Source organism: Vulpes vulpes, unplaced genomic scaffold (genome assembly GCF_048418805.1).
Source record: "Vulpes vulpes isolate BD-2025 unplaced genomic scaffold, VulVul3 Bu000000640, whole genome shotgun sequence".
NCBI classification, from domain to species: Eukaryota; Metazoa; Chordata; class Mammalia; order Carnivora; family Canidae; genus Vulpes; species Vulpes vulpes.
In genome coordinates, this window is record NW_027325688.1 from 49,970 (window position 1) to 67,829 (window position 17,860).

Sequence of the window (17,860 nt, forward strand, 5' to 3'; positions counted from 1 at the left end):
GCCGCGTCGGGGAGCGGCCGAAGTGAACCCCGCCGCGTGCCCGCATCACGCCTGCCAGCGGCGAACACTAGCTCAGCGCGGCCGGCCGCGGCCCCCAGCCCCGGCTGGTTGGTTCGGCGAGTCGCCCCAAGGCTTCGCGGCGCCTCCGTGCGCCCCCGCCCTCCTCCGCAGCGCCGGGAAATGGGCCGGGCCGGGCCGGGCCGGGCGCGCATGCGCCGCAGTCGCCGCGAGCCGCCGGGGCCGCTGGAGCCCCGCGGGGTCAGGCGTGGAGGGCGCGGGAGCCGTCGCCGCCCGGAGCTGCCCCGCCCCCGGCGTCCCGGGGGCCGGCCTTTGGATGGGGAGGCCTCGCTGGTGACGGTGGCTTCAGCCGGCCCGGTGTGGCCGCAAGGCGGGTGAGTCTGGGCAGGCCGGCCGCGCCGAGGAGCCCCCAGGGGGCCCCCGGTCCCGTCTCCTGCCGCGCTCGAGGTTCCCCGCGCCGGGCCTTGGCCGCGCGGTCGCTGGAGGCGCGCCCCGGGCTCTCGGCCCGCGGGCACCGGCCGAGGACGCGCCGGGGGTGGGGAGTAGGGAGCGTGCTGGGCGCAGGCCTGGGGATGTGGGTGGGCCCCTCCCGTCCTCCAGCTTCCGCTTCCACTTCCACGCCTGTGAAATGGGTATAACCCGCCGTCTCGTTGGTGAGAAAGGGAGGCCCTTCCCAGTGTTCGGTGCGGGGAGCGCGCAGAGAATTGTACGGTGATTCTTGTCGTCGTCTTGGGAGTCTTCGGGCGCATCTCAGCTGCGGTGAAAGTTGCCACCAGTCCGTGTTGCAGAGTGGGAATCCGGGGAGATCCTCAGCAGTGCAGTTTTTTTTTTTTTTAAGATTTTATTTATCCATTCATCAGAGAGACACACACACAGAGAGAAGCAGGCTCCCTGCGGGGATCCTGATGTGGGACTCGATCCCCGCACCCCGGGACCACGACCTGAGTCCTAGGCAATCGCTCAACCACTGAGCCACCCAGGTGCCCCAACAGTACACTTTTTTCAAGGAGAGGAAACATTGAGGTGCCTTTTACTGGGTTTAAAAATTACCGTGCTTGTAGGTGCACAATAGATGCTTTATGAAGACTTTTTTTTTTTTTTTTCTTTAGATGAAGAATCTTAAGTAAATCCGAGTTCTGGAATCCTTCAGTTAAAATCTTAAATGCATAAGAAGTTTGTGCTGGCAAACTTCTGTTGTGACACGCCTTTATCTCTTTTCCTATACGTATAGGTTTCTGCACTGACTTATTTTAAATGATCTTCATTTTCAGCCTTAAAAAAAAAATGTTGGGACGCCTGGGTGGCTCAGCGGTTGAGCATCTCCCTTTGGCTCAGGTTGTGACCCCGGGGTCCTGGGATCGAGTCCCGCATCGGGCTCCCTGCATGGAGCCTGCTTCTCCCTCTGCCTGTGTCTCTGCCTCTCTGTCTCTGTCTCTGTCTCTCTCATGAATAAATAAATAAATCTTTGAAAAAGAAAAAAAAAAACTATGTTGAGGTGTGAACCAATTCTCAGATCTGTTGTAATCCTAAATTCAGCATTTGGCAAACATTTATTGGGCGTTTACTATGTGCATTTACAAGAATATTCCCTCACTGTGTATTCTTTGGGTTCTATGGGCTGATTTTTTTTTTCCCCCTCCCAAGTTCAAATGATTTGACAGATGCCCAGCATCTGCTGAGTACCGATAAATGTTCAGGGACAGCTACAGCTTGTCCCATTTCTTAAGAAACTGTGTGGTGGAACTACAAGTCCTTTTCCCCAGGCAGCCTAGGGATTATTCTCAGTAGTGGTGGGCAAGGTCTGTATTTGGGAGCAAGAGTCACTTAGTAGCATATGTTTAGATTTGATCACTTTGTAACTGCAAAGGAAAGGGTAGGGTGGGTAATACCCTGCTGTATCTGGTACCTCTGGGGACTATGGGGCATAGTTTGAAATAGTTACAGAAATGCTAATTTAATTCCATTGCTTTCTGAAAAGTAGACTTTAAAAAGGATGTGTTTTGGAAAGCATTAAGTTTACAGTTCTTGCTGGAGAACAGCTTCTTCAAACTTGGAACAAGAGACTTTCCTGAACTTGCTTTTTTGGTTGTTCTAAAATGATGCTTGAAATTGCAACTATAGTATAAATTTCTGGTGCAGCCACCAACAACAAAATATTTCTAAAGAAAATCCAAGTGACATTAAAATCAAGGGTTTCCTCCTTGTGACTCTAGATTTGCTGAAGTGTTACTGGAATGCTTACTCATTTTGCTTTACTACAGTTATGGTATTGGTTACTCTTGGTTTATTTTCTAAAATTGTGCCACCTGGTGGTTGAAATCTATCATGGAATATTCATTATGAAAATTTTACCTCAGTCTTGGTAGAATAAGGCGAAGAAGTGACCTGAGTAAGACTATTATTTTTATGTCTTTAGTGAGAGTATCATACCGCTTCTGTACTCCCAGCCTACCCCCAAGTAAAAGTTAAAGTTGCTTTGCAGGGGCCTGTCACCTAGTTATCAAAACATCCAGTTGTCACAGCTGAACATTTCTAAGAGTTAGTGGCTGTTTTGGTATTAATGTGTGCACACTTGAAGCAGTGAGTGGAGTTGAGGTGGAAAGGGAAGCATTGTAACTGTGACAAGTTAACCCTTCTGATGTTTTCTAGATGCCAATGCACAGGTGGGACTGAAGTTTTGTGTTTAAATGATAACAGTTTGAATGGAATTTATTTATTTATTATTTATTTGTTCCTCTTTCTCACTGTGAACATCCATGCATGAAGTCTTAACACAGATGAATGTTCCCTTCAGCTTTGTTCAACAGTGTGGCTGATGTTCAGAATTATTTTGGCCCTACCCTTTTGAAATTCTTTCATGTGTTCTTAGTGGTAACAAGTCAAGTCCATGGACAGAATTTTAGTTTTGGAAATAGGTTAAAATCATTTAATTGTGGATTTAGATTTGAGAAGAAACTTAAGGATGCAGTGCAAGAATACAGTGTGGCATCCTCATTGATGTAGCCAGTCTCCTTGGGGTATGTGAGGACAGATAACCGAGAACTTCCCAGAGCAGCCAGTTTCCTTGTTGGACAGCTCCAGGAAGAGGACTTCTGCCTTTGTTAGCATCCACCCTTTGGTTTCCAGTCCTGTTCTGGAAAGCACCTTGGAAACACCACTGTAAATTTTAGTTCACCCTTTCCCATCCAGTGACAGAGCATTTCAGATATACAAACACTACTTTACATGTGTCACAGTCACTGCTCACTATTTCAGATGCTTCCACGTATGTTATTTTAAACCTCATGACCACCCAGAGATACAGGTCAAGAGCTAATTGCAATTTACAGAAGAAGAGACTTAGGTCTCAGAGTAAGTAACCAAAGTGTTAGAACTTATGGACAGATAAATCCGTAACTTTTTATTTCAAATCCATTGATTGTCCTACTGAACCAGATTGTTTCTCTTACTGTCTCCTCTGATGTGGACTTCCCTATATTGGTGAATATTCCCAGTTTCATTAATGGCTTCCTGTTTAAACCTAGAGTCAAAGCCATGTTTATCCTGAGCACTGTCTCCAGATACTCACATTGTCAGTATTTTGGACTTTGCTGATCAGGACAAATGTAGTACTGTTCTTTTTCTTGAGGGAGACAAGCCCTCTATTTCTAATAATATAGGATTATTACATTATCACATTTTTGGAAGGTAGGCCTAGAATTAGTGTCTGTTGAACTTGTAGCCAGCCAGAGGCTCTTTGGGAAATAGTTTTTTCTATCTGTATTTATTTCATCCACAAACTGCTGGGAAGGCATGCCTTTCCTATTTTGAACATTGGAATAATCTGTCCTGGTGAGAAATTGCATTGGGTAGTAACTGTGCCACTTACTATGTGACTTGAGGCTCAGTTTTACTCTGAAAATATGAGTAATGCATATTTGAACTACAAAAAGTCATTCTTATGGTTTCACTGAATTTATGAAGTTACCTACTCCCTACAGTTATTGGAAGGATTGTAAGACTTGTGCCTAGTGTGTGGTAAGTGTTCAACAAATTATTTTCTACACTAATAATGTAGATATATTCTTACGGCTTTGATGGAATCTTCAAAGTAAGAATATGGAATATACATTTAGTTTTCTTCAGTTCATAAGTTACTTTTGAGTTATAATAATGCTGATTAGAATTCAGGCTTTTTAAAGATGACTGCTGGGCGATACCAGCACTCACACCAGTGTGTCCTAAGAACAATGCCATTGTTTTATAGCTGTGCTTTGTGAATTGCGAAAGTCTCGCAGAACACCAACTGTTAATGAAGCCAGACAACACTGGGCGCAGAAGAGGGTATCTCAGTAAAAAGAAGGTGGAGGAAAGAGGGAGAAGACTGGTAAAGCAAGGAATTTGTTAGATAAGGGATTTGGTCACTGTTTAGAAGTGTAGGGTAAGTAGTAGCTTAGCTTTTTACCAAGAAGACTAGGAAAAGGAAACTATGAAACTATTTTCTCACTGGACATAGTTACCTAGGATGAGTAAGTAGAAGGGAAGACATCTCATTGGTACCCTGGCTGGGTCTATAGTAGCATAAACTTTTGTAATGGGGGGAGGAAAAATATACATTATGATATGTATGCATTGATACTCGTGTAAAATGTGCATGTATTTATCTCAGCAGCCAAGTGTCTTCTAAACTCTTTGCCAACCAAAGAGATCATTTCACTACATTGTAAGCTTGTTTCTGAACTGTAAAAGCACTCATCTGAGGGCTGATTGATAGAAATATGCAAACATTTTTGTCAAATATATTTACAAAATAAGACATTTTCTAGGTGGCTAAGGCAGTATACATCTTCTTTCAGAAAAAAGTGAGGCAGAAATCAGACAACCAGGTAACTAATAGGTTTAGATGCATAATATTGGTTATAATATTAGATGATCTAAATTGTTAGACTATGTGAAGTCTCATTTTTCTGTTGTAAAAAGATTATTTCATTAAAGGTTTTGTAGTCAGTAGCAGGCAAACCAACTTGAACTTGGCTGCATTCTAGTTTCCATTTTAAACCCTTTGCTGGCCACAATGGCCTGATATGTGATCTTCAGCTGTGCTATGCTGTGTGTGCGTGCACACTTAGTAGTCACTCAGTGGAACAGTGATCTACTAATGTATTTTTATAAACTGAGTTTTGCAGTAGTAGGAATACTATAATTCTCTGGAATTATTTATTTAGATATTTTTGAGGATTTTACTTGTGAGTGGAAGGTAGATAGGCAGTTTGAATTTCTTGAACTTTTTGATATTAACTCTATTAAGGTACAATTTACATATCATAAATTTACCCATTTTATGTAAGTGAACTTGATAATTTTAGTGAACTGCAATTGTGCAACCATTACCACAATCCTATTTTAAAATGTGTTTATTATGTAAAAATATTCCTTTGTGCCCAATGGCAAATAATCCTCACTTTCACTTTCAGGCCCATCAGCCTTTTTTCTCTTCAGTTTTGCTTTTTCTACACATTGCACATAAATGGAGTCATGCTGTATAGTCTTGAATCAGGCTTCTTTCATTTAGCTTAGTGCTTTTGAGCTTCATCTGTGTTGATATCTGTATCAGTGCATTCCTGTTGATTGCCAAATAGTATTTCATTGTCTAGATATACCACATTGGTGTATCCAGTTACCAGGTTATTGGGTATTTGGATTGTTTCCGGTATTGGCTATAATGAATAATACTGTGAACATTCACATACATGCCTTTGTGTGCATATGTGTTTTCATTTCTTTTGGATAGATTCTTAGGAGTTGCAGTTTCATGTTCTGGGTCATTTGGTAAGTTTCTGTTTAACTCCTTAAGACACTGCCAGAATTGTTTCCCTAAGTATGTACTATTCTACTAGAAATGCGTGAGGTCTGTTTGCTCTGCATCCTAATCAATGCTTGTTATTGTCTGACTTTTTGATTATAGCTATTTGGGAGGATGTGTAGTGGTATCTCATTGTGATTTTAGTTTGCATTTCCCTGCGACTAATGGTGTTTAGCAGTTTTTGTGTGCTTAATTAACCATTCCTGTATCATCTTCTGTGAAGTATTCATTCAAATTTTTTGCCAATTTTTTGGGTCCATTTTAAATGTTGGGTTCTTTGTAAGCATTCAACAAATCCTCTTTCATATATGATTAGCAAATATTTTCTCCTAGCCTGTAGCTTGTAGGATATTTATTTTTTAGAGCAGTTTTAGATTCACAGCAAAACTGAATAGAACGTATAGAGAGATCTCATTTGCCCCCCTGCCCCACACATGTACAGCCTGCCCCACTATCAGCATCCCCCACCAGAGTTGTATGTTTTGACAATTGATGAACCCGCATTAACATGTTGTTATCACCCAAAGCGTGGCTTGTTTTTTTCTTTTTTCTTTTCTTTTCTTTTAATTATATACATTATGAGATGCTCACCATGATAAGTGTATGAACAATATTATTGACTTCATTCCCTTTAGCTGTATTTTACATCCCTGTGTCTTTTTATTTTAATGGTGTATTTTTTTTTAAGATTTATTTATTTATTCATGAGAATACACAGAGAGAGAGAGAGAGAGGCAGAGACACAGGCAGAGGGAGAGGCAGGCTCCTTTCAGGGAGCCCGACGTGGGACCTGATCCCAGGTCTCCAGGATCACACCCTGGGCTGAAGGCAGGTGCTAAACCGCTGAGCCATCCGGGCTGCCCTTAATGGTGTATTTTGAAGTGAGAACTTTTTTTTTAATTTGATAAGATTTTACCTTTTTTTTTTTTTTAATGAATTGGGCTTTTGGCCTATTTAACTAAGAACTCTTTTCCCAAACTAAGGTCATTATTTCCTCTTAGGCTTTCTTTCTTGAAACTTTTAAAAGATTAAAACAATTAATTGGTTCTTTTTTCAAGTTAAAAAGAATACGTTAAAAAAAGAATAGGTGAATAATGCTACCTAACTTTGGCAAACACTTCAAAATAATGCTTTTTCTTTGAAAGTTGGCTGCTAATTTACTATTTTGTGAAAGAACCAATTATATTTAATTTCTGGGATTTCAGCTTCTTGATTTCATAGTAATAACTGCATTATGGATATATCTGCTAAATTGAAAAACTTTTTTCCCATCTGCTTTTTGTTTCTCTTCATTGTTTAAGTTGGATTTTCTCAGCCAGATGTTAGGAAGAAAGCAGTCCTTATGTATTCACAGTAATGTAGGACTAATGAGCTTAACCTCAGAGGAATATGCATTTTAAAAGGATTAATAAACCAATTCTTTTATGGAATTTCATCTGAACAAAATGAGTTGTGATCAATTTCAGGAATGTGGGGAAAATACTTGAAATTAGGTTTATTAATGCAGGCTAGCTGTTCTTCTGGAGCACTTATTTCCAGGATTGGGTCTCTTGTGGAGTCCTGCCTTTTTTCTGAACCTGCAGGTTCTTCAAACAACATCTGATGACCTGCTGAATCTGTTAAATTGTTGGATAAGGAAGCTCAGGGTCAGGCTTAATAATTTGCCTAAGGTCAGCATTCTTTTCTGATAAAGCTCATGGCACGTTTTTGCTGAAATAGTGTTAGGTCGTATTAACAAATACAGTCACGCGTATTCAAGACACTCTTGTATCCACAGGTTGCCCTGCTGTGCTCCGTCACCTCCTAAAGATGCATCCTGACTTATCTCCACACTTGCACACTGAAGAATGCAACGTCTCGATTAACTTGCTTAAGGAATGTCACAAAAATGTAAGAGTTCAGAAAAACGACCAGAAAGCAAAAATGAAACTTAGGTACAACACACTGGTGTAAAATGTTACCTCCACTAATGGAAAGGAATGGATCTTAACTTCTTAAAGATTAGTAACTGATGCTTGTGATTTTTCAGACACCATTCCCTTTCATGATTAGTAAGAATGCAGCATGTGGTAGCTCGTTAGGGAACTCGTTAGGGAACTTCTGAAATGGTATGTAATAGTTAGAATCCGCGTTCTTACAATAAAACACTTTCCTTTTTTTTCATTATAGGGCAGTAGAACAGTTATGTTAAGTTCTGACTCTTCTGATCATAATGGAATGATTTTAAGATTTTTCTAAGATTTTCTTTGATCTTTACCATTCTGTGTTTAAAGGAGATTGAAACATTTTTAATAATTAGATGTTAGCTAGATTTAAATTATAATTGGTCTAATTTGACAGGTTTACTTATTTGTTAGTGGGATGGAAGTAAAATTCCATGGTTTAAACCAAAATAGAAAGGAAGCCCAGTTTTGGAAAGCATTAAATTAAGCTGGTATTTTTACAAATGTCAAATACTTAGCTTTTTTCATATATTTGCTACATGAGATAGCTGTAAGGAGCATTTCTATTTTTCTTTAACTTTGCATGATGTGTTATTTTCCTTCTGATAGTCATAAACTGTAGACATGATATACATCATTAAAATTATAATAATATAATTATAATAATAGCATCATTTAAATGAGTAAACTTTAAAGACTAATAGTAAGGTAGTGAGTAATACCTGTGGCCTGTGAAGTTAGGTATTTTTGTTGTTATTGCTTGACAATATACTTCAGGCAGACTTTTTTCAGCCTACATCTAGATCAAGAATTGATACCGTAAGTCTTTTTAAGGTTAGTCATTTTTATGGGTGCCGTAGTGTCCTTTTTTTTTTTTTAAGATTTTATTTATTTATTCATGAGACACAGAGAGAGAGAGCGCGAGAGAGGCAGAGACACAGGCAGAGGGGGAGCCCCCTGTGGGACCACGCCCTGGGCTGAAGGCAGTGCTAAACTGCTGAGTCACAGGGGCTGCCCCTCATTTGTTTTTATTTTATTTATTTATTTATTTTTTCTCTCATTTGGTTTTAGATTGTGTTTCCTTGATGGCTGGGTTTTGAGCATCTTTCACATGCTTATTGGCCATTCGTATAAAGTCTTTTGCCCATATTTTATTTTATTTTAAAAAGTTTACATTTTATTTATTTATTCTTATTTTTTTCTTTTGCCCTTGTTTTAAAATTGTGTTGTTTGTTTTATTATTGAATTTTAAGAATTCTTTTTTTTTCATTTGTCATACAAGTCCTTTGTCTGATGAGTGTATTGTGAATATGTTCTCTCAGTCTGTAACATTCTTTTTCATTTTCTTAAGATTGTGTTTCAAAGAGCAGTTTCTAAGTTGATGACGTCTAATTACTAGGTTTTTGTTTTTTTTTTTGTGGTTGGTTTTTTGTTTTGCCATCTAAGCATCTTTGTTTCTTGGTCACAAAGATTTTCTCTTGTTTTTTCTTCTGGAAGTTGTAGAGTTTTAGCTTTTACATCTAGATCTGTGATTCATTTCAAGTTAATTTTTGTGTATTATGTGAGGTATGAGCCAGTTTTTCTTTCTTTCTCTATGGATATTGTTGTTGCAGCACCATTTGTTGCAGTGACCATCCTTTCCCTACTAAATTATCTTGCTGTCTTTGTCAAAACAATTGACCATATGTGACTGGGCCTATTGCTGGGCTTTCTGATCTGTTCCACTGATTTATGTGTTTATTAACACCAGTTAATTTCAGTGTTAGTGGGGCCACCCTAGTACCCTGTTTTGTCCTCTTTGTCCTCATTCACTTGCACTGGAGTGATTGTTGAAATGTAAGTTGAATCATTGTTCCCCTCTAATGGCTCCCTTTGCCTGCAGTTGTCAAATCTAAATTTCTCACTTGGTGGTGTTTCAGGGCCTTCATGAACCTGGCCCCCACTTATCCCTTGGGTCTCACCACCCTCCTGCACCTCTTCTGCTTGCTCCTGTGTGCTCCTCTGCAGTTGTGTAGGAACATGCTTCCCTCTTCTAAGCCTTTGTGCTTACTTTTTCCTTGTTTATCTTACAGCTCTCCACTATCTCTACTTCCGGTGCACTAGACCAGGTTTCTTCATCCTCCAGGTTTTATTCATTTGTCATTTCCCTTTCCTTTCCTCCTTTCCAGGCCTAGATTCTCTTGGTGTGGTCACTCTGTACTCCAGTAACCACATATAATACAGTTCCTACTGTGAGATAGTTCTCACACTTTCTGATCTCATGACTCCTTTATGCTTTTAAAAATTACCGAGGACCCTAGGTAACTTTTGTGTATGTGGACTATATCCATCAATATTTACTGAATTAGAAATAAAAACTGAGAAATTTTTTAAAAATTAATTTGTATAAAAATACAATAATAAACCCATTACGTGTTAATGTAGTAGTTTTCCATTAAAAAGATCTTATTTTCCAAAACAAAAGAATGAAAAGAATGACCTTGCTTTTGCATCTTTGCAATTCTTTTTAATACCTGGCTTAATAGAATATAGCCAGATCCTCCTATCTGCCTCCTGTTCAGTCTTTGGTGATATTGCCTTTTGTGTAGTGTTTGGAAAGTTCCACAGTAGCCTTGTGAGAGAGTGGTAATGAACAAAATGAGTAAGATCTTTGATTATCAGGAAAATAGTTTTTATTGTGTGCATCCCCTGGAAAGGTCTTGGGAACTTGTGGGTGTTCCTCGAATACACTTGGAAAACTACTGCTTTACAGCAGTCACTTTGTTAGCTGGCTTCCCTCTGACTGTGGACTGAGAGGAGGGCCCAGGTCCACCTTCCTCATGCTGTCTCCCTAGTGCTTGGGACATTGTCTTTGAAATACCAATTGATTCATTTTTCAATCAATTGCCCAGTCAGTTTGGTGATAGACATCACACGCTAGAGGCTTGTGCCATGTGTATACAAGAGAAGTGTAGACCCTGGCCCTTTCGTAACCCAGATCCAATGGAGCACTTTGGGATGGTTTTTCATGTAATGTCACAAGAGTATAATTCTTCATTGGGTTTAAAAGTTGAAAAAGCAAAAAAAACCCCAAAAAACAAAAAACAAAAACCTTCCATCTTGGATTTAAAAATAAGATGTATGTCTATGGGATGATATGAGTCGATGTAAGCCAAACTGAAATATTGCCTTCTGAAAGTCTAATCCTTTCTGTTATTTCTCCTTCAGCAGAAGGCATGTAAAAATACATGGTTCCTGTTCATTTGTTGTCAAGGAAATAAAGAAAAATACACAGCGAAGTTATTCTGCAAAGGTCCTTAGGTAACCAGTAGGAGATCTTAGTTTACCTTAAATGCTTGCCAGAAAAACTGACCCATTTATTCATTGTGGACCAGAAAAAGACATGTACAGTGATGGTGAAGCAGGGAAAGAAAGGACTAGCACGAGGCATAGCTTATTAATTACGTGTTGTCTGGTTTCCATGAAAGCCTTAATTAGAAAAGGAAAAGATACTTATTATTACAAGTTTAAGCACTTTCAGCATGTCATTATAGGATATCACCATGCTCTCCTACCCACCCTTAAAAATCGTGATATGCAAACACTAATTATGGCCTGACTAAAATTTGTGTTCTTGACTTCAGTCTTCATCTTATTCTGCTTTGGAGCATTCATACTTTTTGTCGTGATAATCGTCATAGGCCCTGAGACCACCAAGAGATTTTTATTTTTGCTTTGCAAAGAAAGCAGACTTTGAACTTCAAACATAAGTTTTCTTATATTGTGGATTAGTTGCTTACTTATGTGGCCCATATAAGCCATTTAATAATAATAGTGTTATGTGTTTCTGATGTATTTTGATGACATTTTGGATGGAGGCAAATGAGAAAATTAGCGTTGGCACCCAGCATTTATTAGGTAATTCTTCAAGGGACAGAATGTTTACTCGTGAAGAAGTCACTGGTTGTGTTAGTATGGCCATATCGCACTTTGGTGTTACTCTCTGTGATAGACGATGGTTGTACTGTGATTTTCACGTGTCCTTAAAGAAAAGAGTATTAGAAAACAGAATGATTTGCACTCTGGCATTGTGAGTTAATAGGTATAGGTTACAGGTTAATAGGTTTCTCTCTTATCAAGGAAAAGTCTTTATATTTTCATTTCTACCAAGAGAACTTTTATCCCTCCTTTTAGGAAGGCCAGGATAATTCCGTTTATTTGTATGTTTTATACCTGTATTTAACTCTTTGCTTATTAACAAGGTGGTGACACATTAAACTCATTTCTGTAGGAATAAGTATTTAAATTCTCTATGCCAGAGACCTTTGTATATGGGATAAAATATTTACCCCTTTTCTTCCTTTTAGCACAGCATTCTGAAATTTTTTGGTCGTTGCAATGATCTTGATCGGGAGATGAGAAAATGCTTGAAGAATGAGGTAAGAAAAGTGTTAGAGGATGAAAATGGTTGAAGATTAGAATAGAGCATTTCTGAACAATATTTAGAATACTGCCATTACTAATTTTTATTCCAAACTTTAGTATAATAGAGAGGATTGACTGCATGTGTATGTTCTCCTCTAAAACCCAGAGGAGAAATGAAAGCCTCTTCTGGGAACAATTTTAGGACTTTGCTATTTTTTTTTGTTTTTTTGTTTTTTTGTTTTCATGCACATAAATGAAAACAACTTTCTTAATACAATCATTGTGACTCCTCTGGATGAATCATGAGGGCCGGGAAACTGAATTTGTTTAGCAGAAAGACTTTGGTCAGTCAGCTATTAGCTGTAGCAGATAACACATCTTGGGCTTCTGCTTCCTCATAGAACATGGCAGGTGCTAGACTTGGGCTCTTCACAGGTTTAAAATTGTGAATTTCTTTATAACCATGGCGTGTATGAGCCACACGGGTCTGGTTTGACTTGGTCAAGACGACTCATTTCCAAAACCCAGTTTTAGACCATGACTTGGACTTGGGCATACAGCAGAGTGCTTTTGAAATCTTTGAAAAGAAATTTGATTCCATTTCTGTTTCGTACATCAATTGTGTTATGTCCAAAACCCTTAAATATCTCTTAACTACTAAAAACCTGTCTTCCAGTTTTTTTCTTTTTCTATATTTTTGAATTTTTTTTCCTATTAGCCTCATATTGAAAGGTATTAGTTATATATTTTAAGCTGTCTAGCATCTATCTATTGTCAACTTTTGTATTTTTCAATCTGAAGTTTTTTTTTCTTCCCAGAAACCCTGTCCAGTGTCTTTACTGTTTGAAGAACTTTCTGGAGTTCTGAATTCAGGGTGATAATTTTCTTGGCACAAATGTGTACATGTAGAAGTGTTTTAAATTGATTTTTGAAGAGTTTTTCTTCTATGCAAGGTGGTTTATATGAAAACTGAACCCAAGGGCTCTGTTCCTGTTTCAATAAGATGATGGGAAAATGAAGCCTACCATATTTTATTCAGTACAACTGTTTATTTCTCACATGCTTTCAGTTGTGTCAGATTGTTTTTCCCCTAAGTTTAGATTTTTTTCTTCTTCTTATGGTTCAATAATTTTTGCCATTGGTGTGGTGGTTAGATCTTTATACAAAATTTTCTTCCCAGGTGGTCCTGAGCTGTTAGTGACTGGTAGAACATCGGAGACATTTTTCATACTTTGAGTTTGTTTTCATGTCAATTCTGGATTTTCTCCTTGACTTATTTTCTAAGTCCTTTGTGTGGTTTTTATGTTGCTTCATTACCTGATTTATAGATGTTTTTCTCTCTGTTCTTTCTTCCTTCAGTCTTCTGAACCTGTGCTCATTTATTTTCTCTCTGCCTTTAATGCTTTCTAGTTGACTGTTTCCCGTCTCCATATGCTCCTCTAACCATCTCCTTCACGTGCCATTTGAGTGCTTCATTGCTTGATGCTTTCAACTAGCAAAAGGGTCTGGCCAGTTCCATTAGCCTCTCTTTGCTGCCATGTTGCTGCTTGTTTTTTTTTTAATTGAAATAATGATTACATTAATACTACTTTTGTAGCATCCTCTTTTGTCCTTCTTAGTTGTTTTATTTGTTTTGTTTTGGTTTGGTTGTATCGTTCAGTGAAGTTTTGTGAATAAAATCACATTCATTCTTTTCTTCTTTTATTCAAAGGCCACCTTGCCCTTTGGGGATATCTTAGCAAACATTTTAACATAGACTATGTTTTAATTTGCTCTTTAACTGTTTATTTTGGCTGCCTATGAAGTATTATCTTCTGAAGATTTACCCTTAAAACCTTCTCCCAAAGAAGAGGGGATTGCCAGAGGCAGTCCAGTATATGTGATTAAAGATAGAAACCAAATATTTTTCTCAGATTAGGTATCCCTCCATGTTTTAGAACAGTGCCTCTTTTTAAAAAATAGTTTTTAAAGTGACAAAATTCCCTTTCCCTCTGACAATCTTAAGAGAAAAATTAATGTATGACAGATAAAAGGAATGATTTTGGTTAAAGGAACCTGGTGTTTCATCTGTAATTTGGTTAAAGAGACCTGGTGTTTCATCTGGCCCTTTGATGAAGAAGAAAAAGTTTGAAAACTGATTCCAGAAGCGATGTTAGAACTCTTCAATAAAAACTTTAGATCTAGAAAACTTCTTAGAGATAATCTAGCCTAGCTCCTCTTATTTGAGGTTACAGGACCCAAAGATGCAGTGAGCATAAACCTTCACAGCATTGTCTCTCTGGGGTCTGGGGCAGGGCACCCAGTCAGGCGCCTGGTTAGCTCTCTCTCACTGATTTTCATTTCTGTGGCCTTTTCCTGTACTTCTGGCTCCTGAAAGATTTTGATGTCTAGCTGTTCACATATACTTAGTGTTTTCAACTTGAATTTACTTTTACTTTTTCCCCCTTTTCCATAAGGATCCTTCATTCACCTTTAAAATATGTCTATTGGTCTATATAAAAACACTTATATCCAACTTTCTCTGGTTTAAACAAGTGCTTTTTCTAAGTGCCAGGCTGTATATTTCCTGTTACTTGTAACCTACTGGCCAGATCAGAATACTAGGCTGAAAACCTCCAAGGTGAAAACTACATTTAGATCTAACTGATCATAAAAATGTAGGATTTGGAGAGCATCAGGTTTGATGACTATTCATAATAAAAAATCTTGGGAAGTTCAGCTGACTATAGGTTTCCATCTGAACTAATGGGTTATAATATGGTTGCCAAAAGCCAATTACTTTTGAAAATATTTATAGAAATAAAATATCTGTGTCATAAGAACTAGTAGGTCCACTGTAGTTCATATCTGTCAGAGTACATGAAGCACTATATTTAATTCTGGTTGTGATATTTTTTATAAGGGATGTTGATAATAAAGCACTTTATAAACGGTACTTAGTAGCTATTAGAAGGCAGAAGCCATGTTCTGTTAACCTTTGTAGAAATTGGCAATGTTCAGCCTTAGACGACTTTGATAGATTGTGAGCTCCTCCTGTAGAAGAGGGACAAAACTCACTCATCTTAAATATTTACTGAATTCATATTTTGGGAGGAAATTAATTCCGTAAATATTTGTGTATTTATTAGTGTAGGTGTGCTATACTGTGTTTGTGATTTCAGATTCAGTGAAGTAAAAGTCAAATAATTTTATCAGCAAAAACAATTTATTTTGCAAATATTTTAAAATATTTAACTTAGCTGGTACAAATGGTAATATAATGTGCTGTCTCTTTTCTCCCCCCTTCCTTTTATTTTCCAGTGCATGGAAAAGAGGACCAAGAGCAGGGAGCATGGCAATGCGATGAGAAAAAGACTTTTTAATCCCGCAGAGGAATCTGAAAAATAAATTACAGGCATACCTTGTTTTATTGTGCTTCGTTTTATTGAACTTCGCAGATAATGCGTTTTTTTCAAATTGAAGGTTTGTGGCAACCTGGCACAAGCAAGTCTATTGGCGCCATTTTTCCAACAGCATTTCTCACCTTGTGTCTTTGTATCACATTTTGGTAATTCTTACAATATTTTGAACTTTGTAATTATTATTATATTTCTTATGGTGATCTGTGATGTTACTATTGTGATTGTTTTGGGGTGCCACAAAGTGTGCCCGTATAAGACAGTGAACTTAATCAGTGTTCTGTGTATTGTGACTGCTCACCAACCAGCCATTCCCTTGTCTCTTCCTGTCCTTGGGCCTCCCTACCCCCTGAGACTCAACATATTGAAATTAGGCCAGTTAGTAATCCTACGATGGCCTCTAAGTATTCAAGTGAAAGGAAGAGTCCTTCATCTCTCACTGTAAGTCAAAAGGTAGAAATGATAAGCTCAGCAAGAAAGGCATGTTGAAAGCCGAGATAGGCTGGAGCCAAGTTGCCAAATACAAAGGGAAAGTTCTTGAAGGAAAGTAAAAGTGCTACTCCAGTGAACACACAAATGGTAAGGAAGCAAAACAGCCTTGTTTCAGTGGTCTGGATAGAAGATCAAACGTTCCCTTAAGCCAAAGCCTACTCTAGAGCAGAGTCCTAGCTCTCTTCAATTCTGTGATGGCCAAGAGGTGAGGAAGCTGCAGAAGAAAAGTTTGAAGCTTGTAGACACTGATTTGTGAGGTTTAAAGCAAAGAAGCTGTCTTTATAACCTAAAAGCGCGTGGTGAAGCCGCAAGTGCCAATGTAGAAGCTGCAGCAACATCGAAGTGAGACCTTCCAGTACTTTATTAGCAATAAAGTATTTTTTAATTAAGGCATGTACATTGTTTTCTAGACATAATGCTATTATACACTTAATAGACTACAGGCTAGTATAAATGTAATTTTCATACGTGCTGGGAAGCCAAAAAATTCATTTGACTCACTTTGTTATATTTGCTTTACCGTGATGGTCTGGAACCAAACTTGTAGTCTCTCTGAGGGTTGCCTGTATACTTTCCCTGGATGCCTTGGCTGAGAGAAGATGTAAAGACTATTGGTTGATAACCAAAAGAATCTTACCTGATTTGGTCTCCAGAATCCTTTGACTGGAAAGTGACCCAAGAGAAGTCAAGCCATGGAGAAATACAGAAGCCCTGATTCTGAATATTTGTTGGGTGGAGCCTTGGTTACTCTCTCTCATCTGCGAACACACCTGACTTCCAACATGTCTCTTCCCTTTGCCAACAATGGGCATTTGCTTATCTCCTTCAATAAAATAATTGGCTTTAATCGTATTTTTTCTTTTCTCTTAGACTTTCCTGGAATTAGAGCAAAATGGTCCCATTAGACTTAACCTCTTTGACATGTGGCAATTCTGGATCTTAAACATTGAAGACACAGGCTAGGGCAAAAAGAGGCAAAAAGAGTTTGGAAGTCCCAGCTGTGTTCACAATAATGGAAATGACCCAACTCTATTGTTCCCAGACTCATTTCTAGCAGGCACCCCCCAGTGCTCTTTCTGCCAGGTGTTCCTGAAACCAGTGTGGATCTGGAAGTTAGCAACTTCTAGCCACAGCCACAGCAGGGCCTTGACCTTCTTGTTGGATGAGGTGTCAACAGACGGTGAGCTGTGAGCTCCTGCTAGTGAATTCTGTGTGTATGTCCAAATGAGGGCTTGCTGATGTCAGTGTTGAATAAGTGATTTCCCCATCATCAGAGGTGTTCAAGAGTGTGGACATTCACTTAGCAAGGTGGTTACACAGGACAGCAGGTATTTAATGAAGGCTCGGAGGATTTGGAGGAAGAGTAGAATTACTTCTGAGGACCCTTTCAAGACTGAGATTTACGAATATTTATGCAGCCCCTTCCTCTGTGTCAGTCAGTGCAGGTGCAGAAATGAGACATTTTGCCTTCAGCTTGTTGTAAACTGACAAGTTGACTAATACAGTAGTGTCATAGCACCATGATGAGGTAGCTGTCATAGAAAACATAGAAAGGGCATCCATGCCCTGCCTTTAGAAGGAAGCAGCTATTCCAAGAAAGCTACTGAGCAAGGTAACCTTTGACAAACAGAGTGAAAATGGAATATATTCTGGGGAAGCTTCAAGTTGTTTAGCATGACTGGAATATGAGAGCTGTTGGTGGAGGAAGATAAGAAATGACTTTGAATTTAGTGGGAGTTTTTTCCCCTCCATGCTGTTGTGAC

At 38.8% G+C, this 17,860-nt stretch overlaps 1 protein-coding gene across 5 annotated transcripts; it reads left to right on the plus strand.

The window, feature by feature from the left end:
* The first annotated feature begins 180 nt into the window (after positions 1-180).
* On the plus strand, positions 181-16,944 carry LOC140596632 (COX assembly mitochondrial protein 2 homolog). Of its 5 annotated transcripts, XM_072745149.1 has the most exons (6): positions 1,483-4,526; positions 5,789-5,826; positions 7,444-7,530; positions 7,638-7,750; positions 12,150-12,221; positions 15,508-16,944. In XM_072745149.1, the coding sequence occupies exons 4-6, from the start codon at positions 7,670-7,672 to the stop codon at positions 15,592-15,594; spliced, it is 240 nt and encodes a 79-aa protein (XP_072601250.1). In that variant the 5' UTR covers positions 1,483-4,526; positions 5,789-5,826; positions 7,444-7,530; positions 7,638-7,669; the 3' UTR covers positions 15,595-16,944. The 5 variants fall into 5 exon arrangements, with proteins under 5 accessions (XP_072601246.1, XP_072601247.1, XP_072601250.1 ...); XM_072745145.1 differs by lacking the exons at positions 1,483-4,526; positions 7,444-7,530 and adding an exon at positions 181-392; XM_072745147.1 differs by lacking the exon at positions 7,444-7,530 and having other exon boundaries at positions 1,484-4,526.
* Positions 16,945-17,860: the final 916 nt, after the last annotated feature.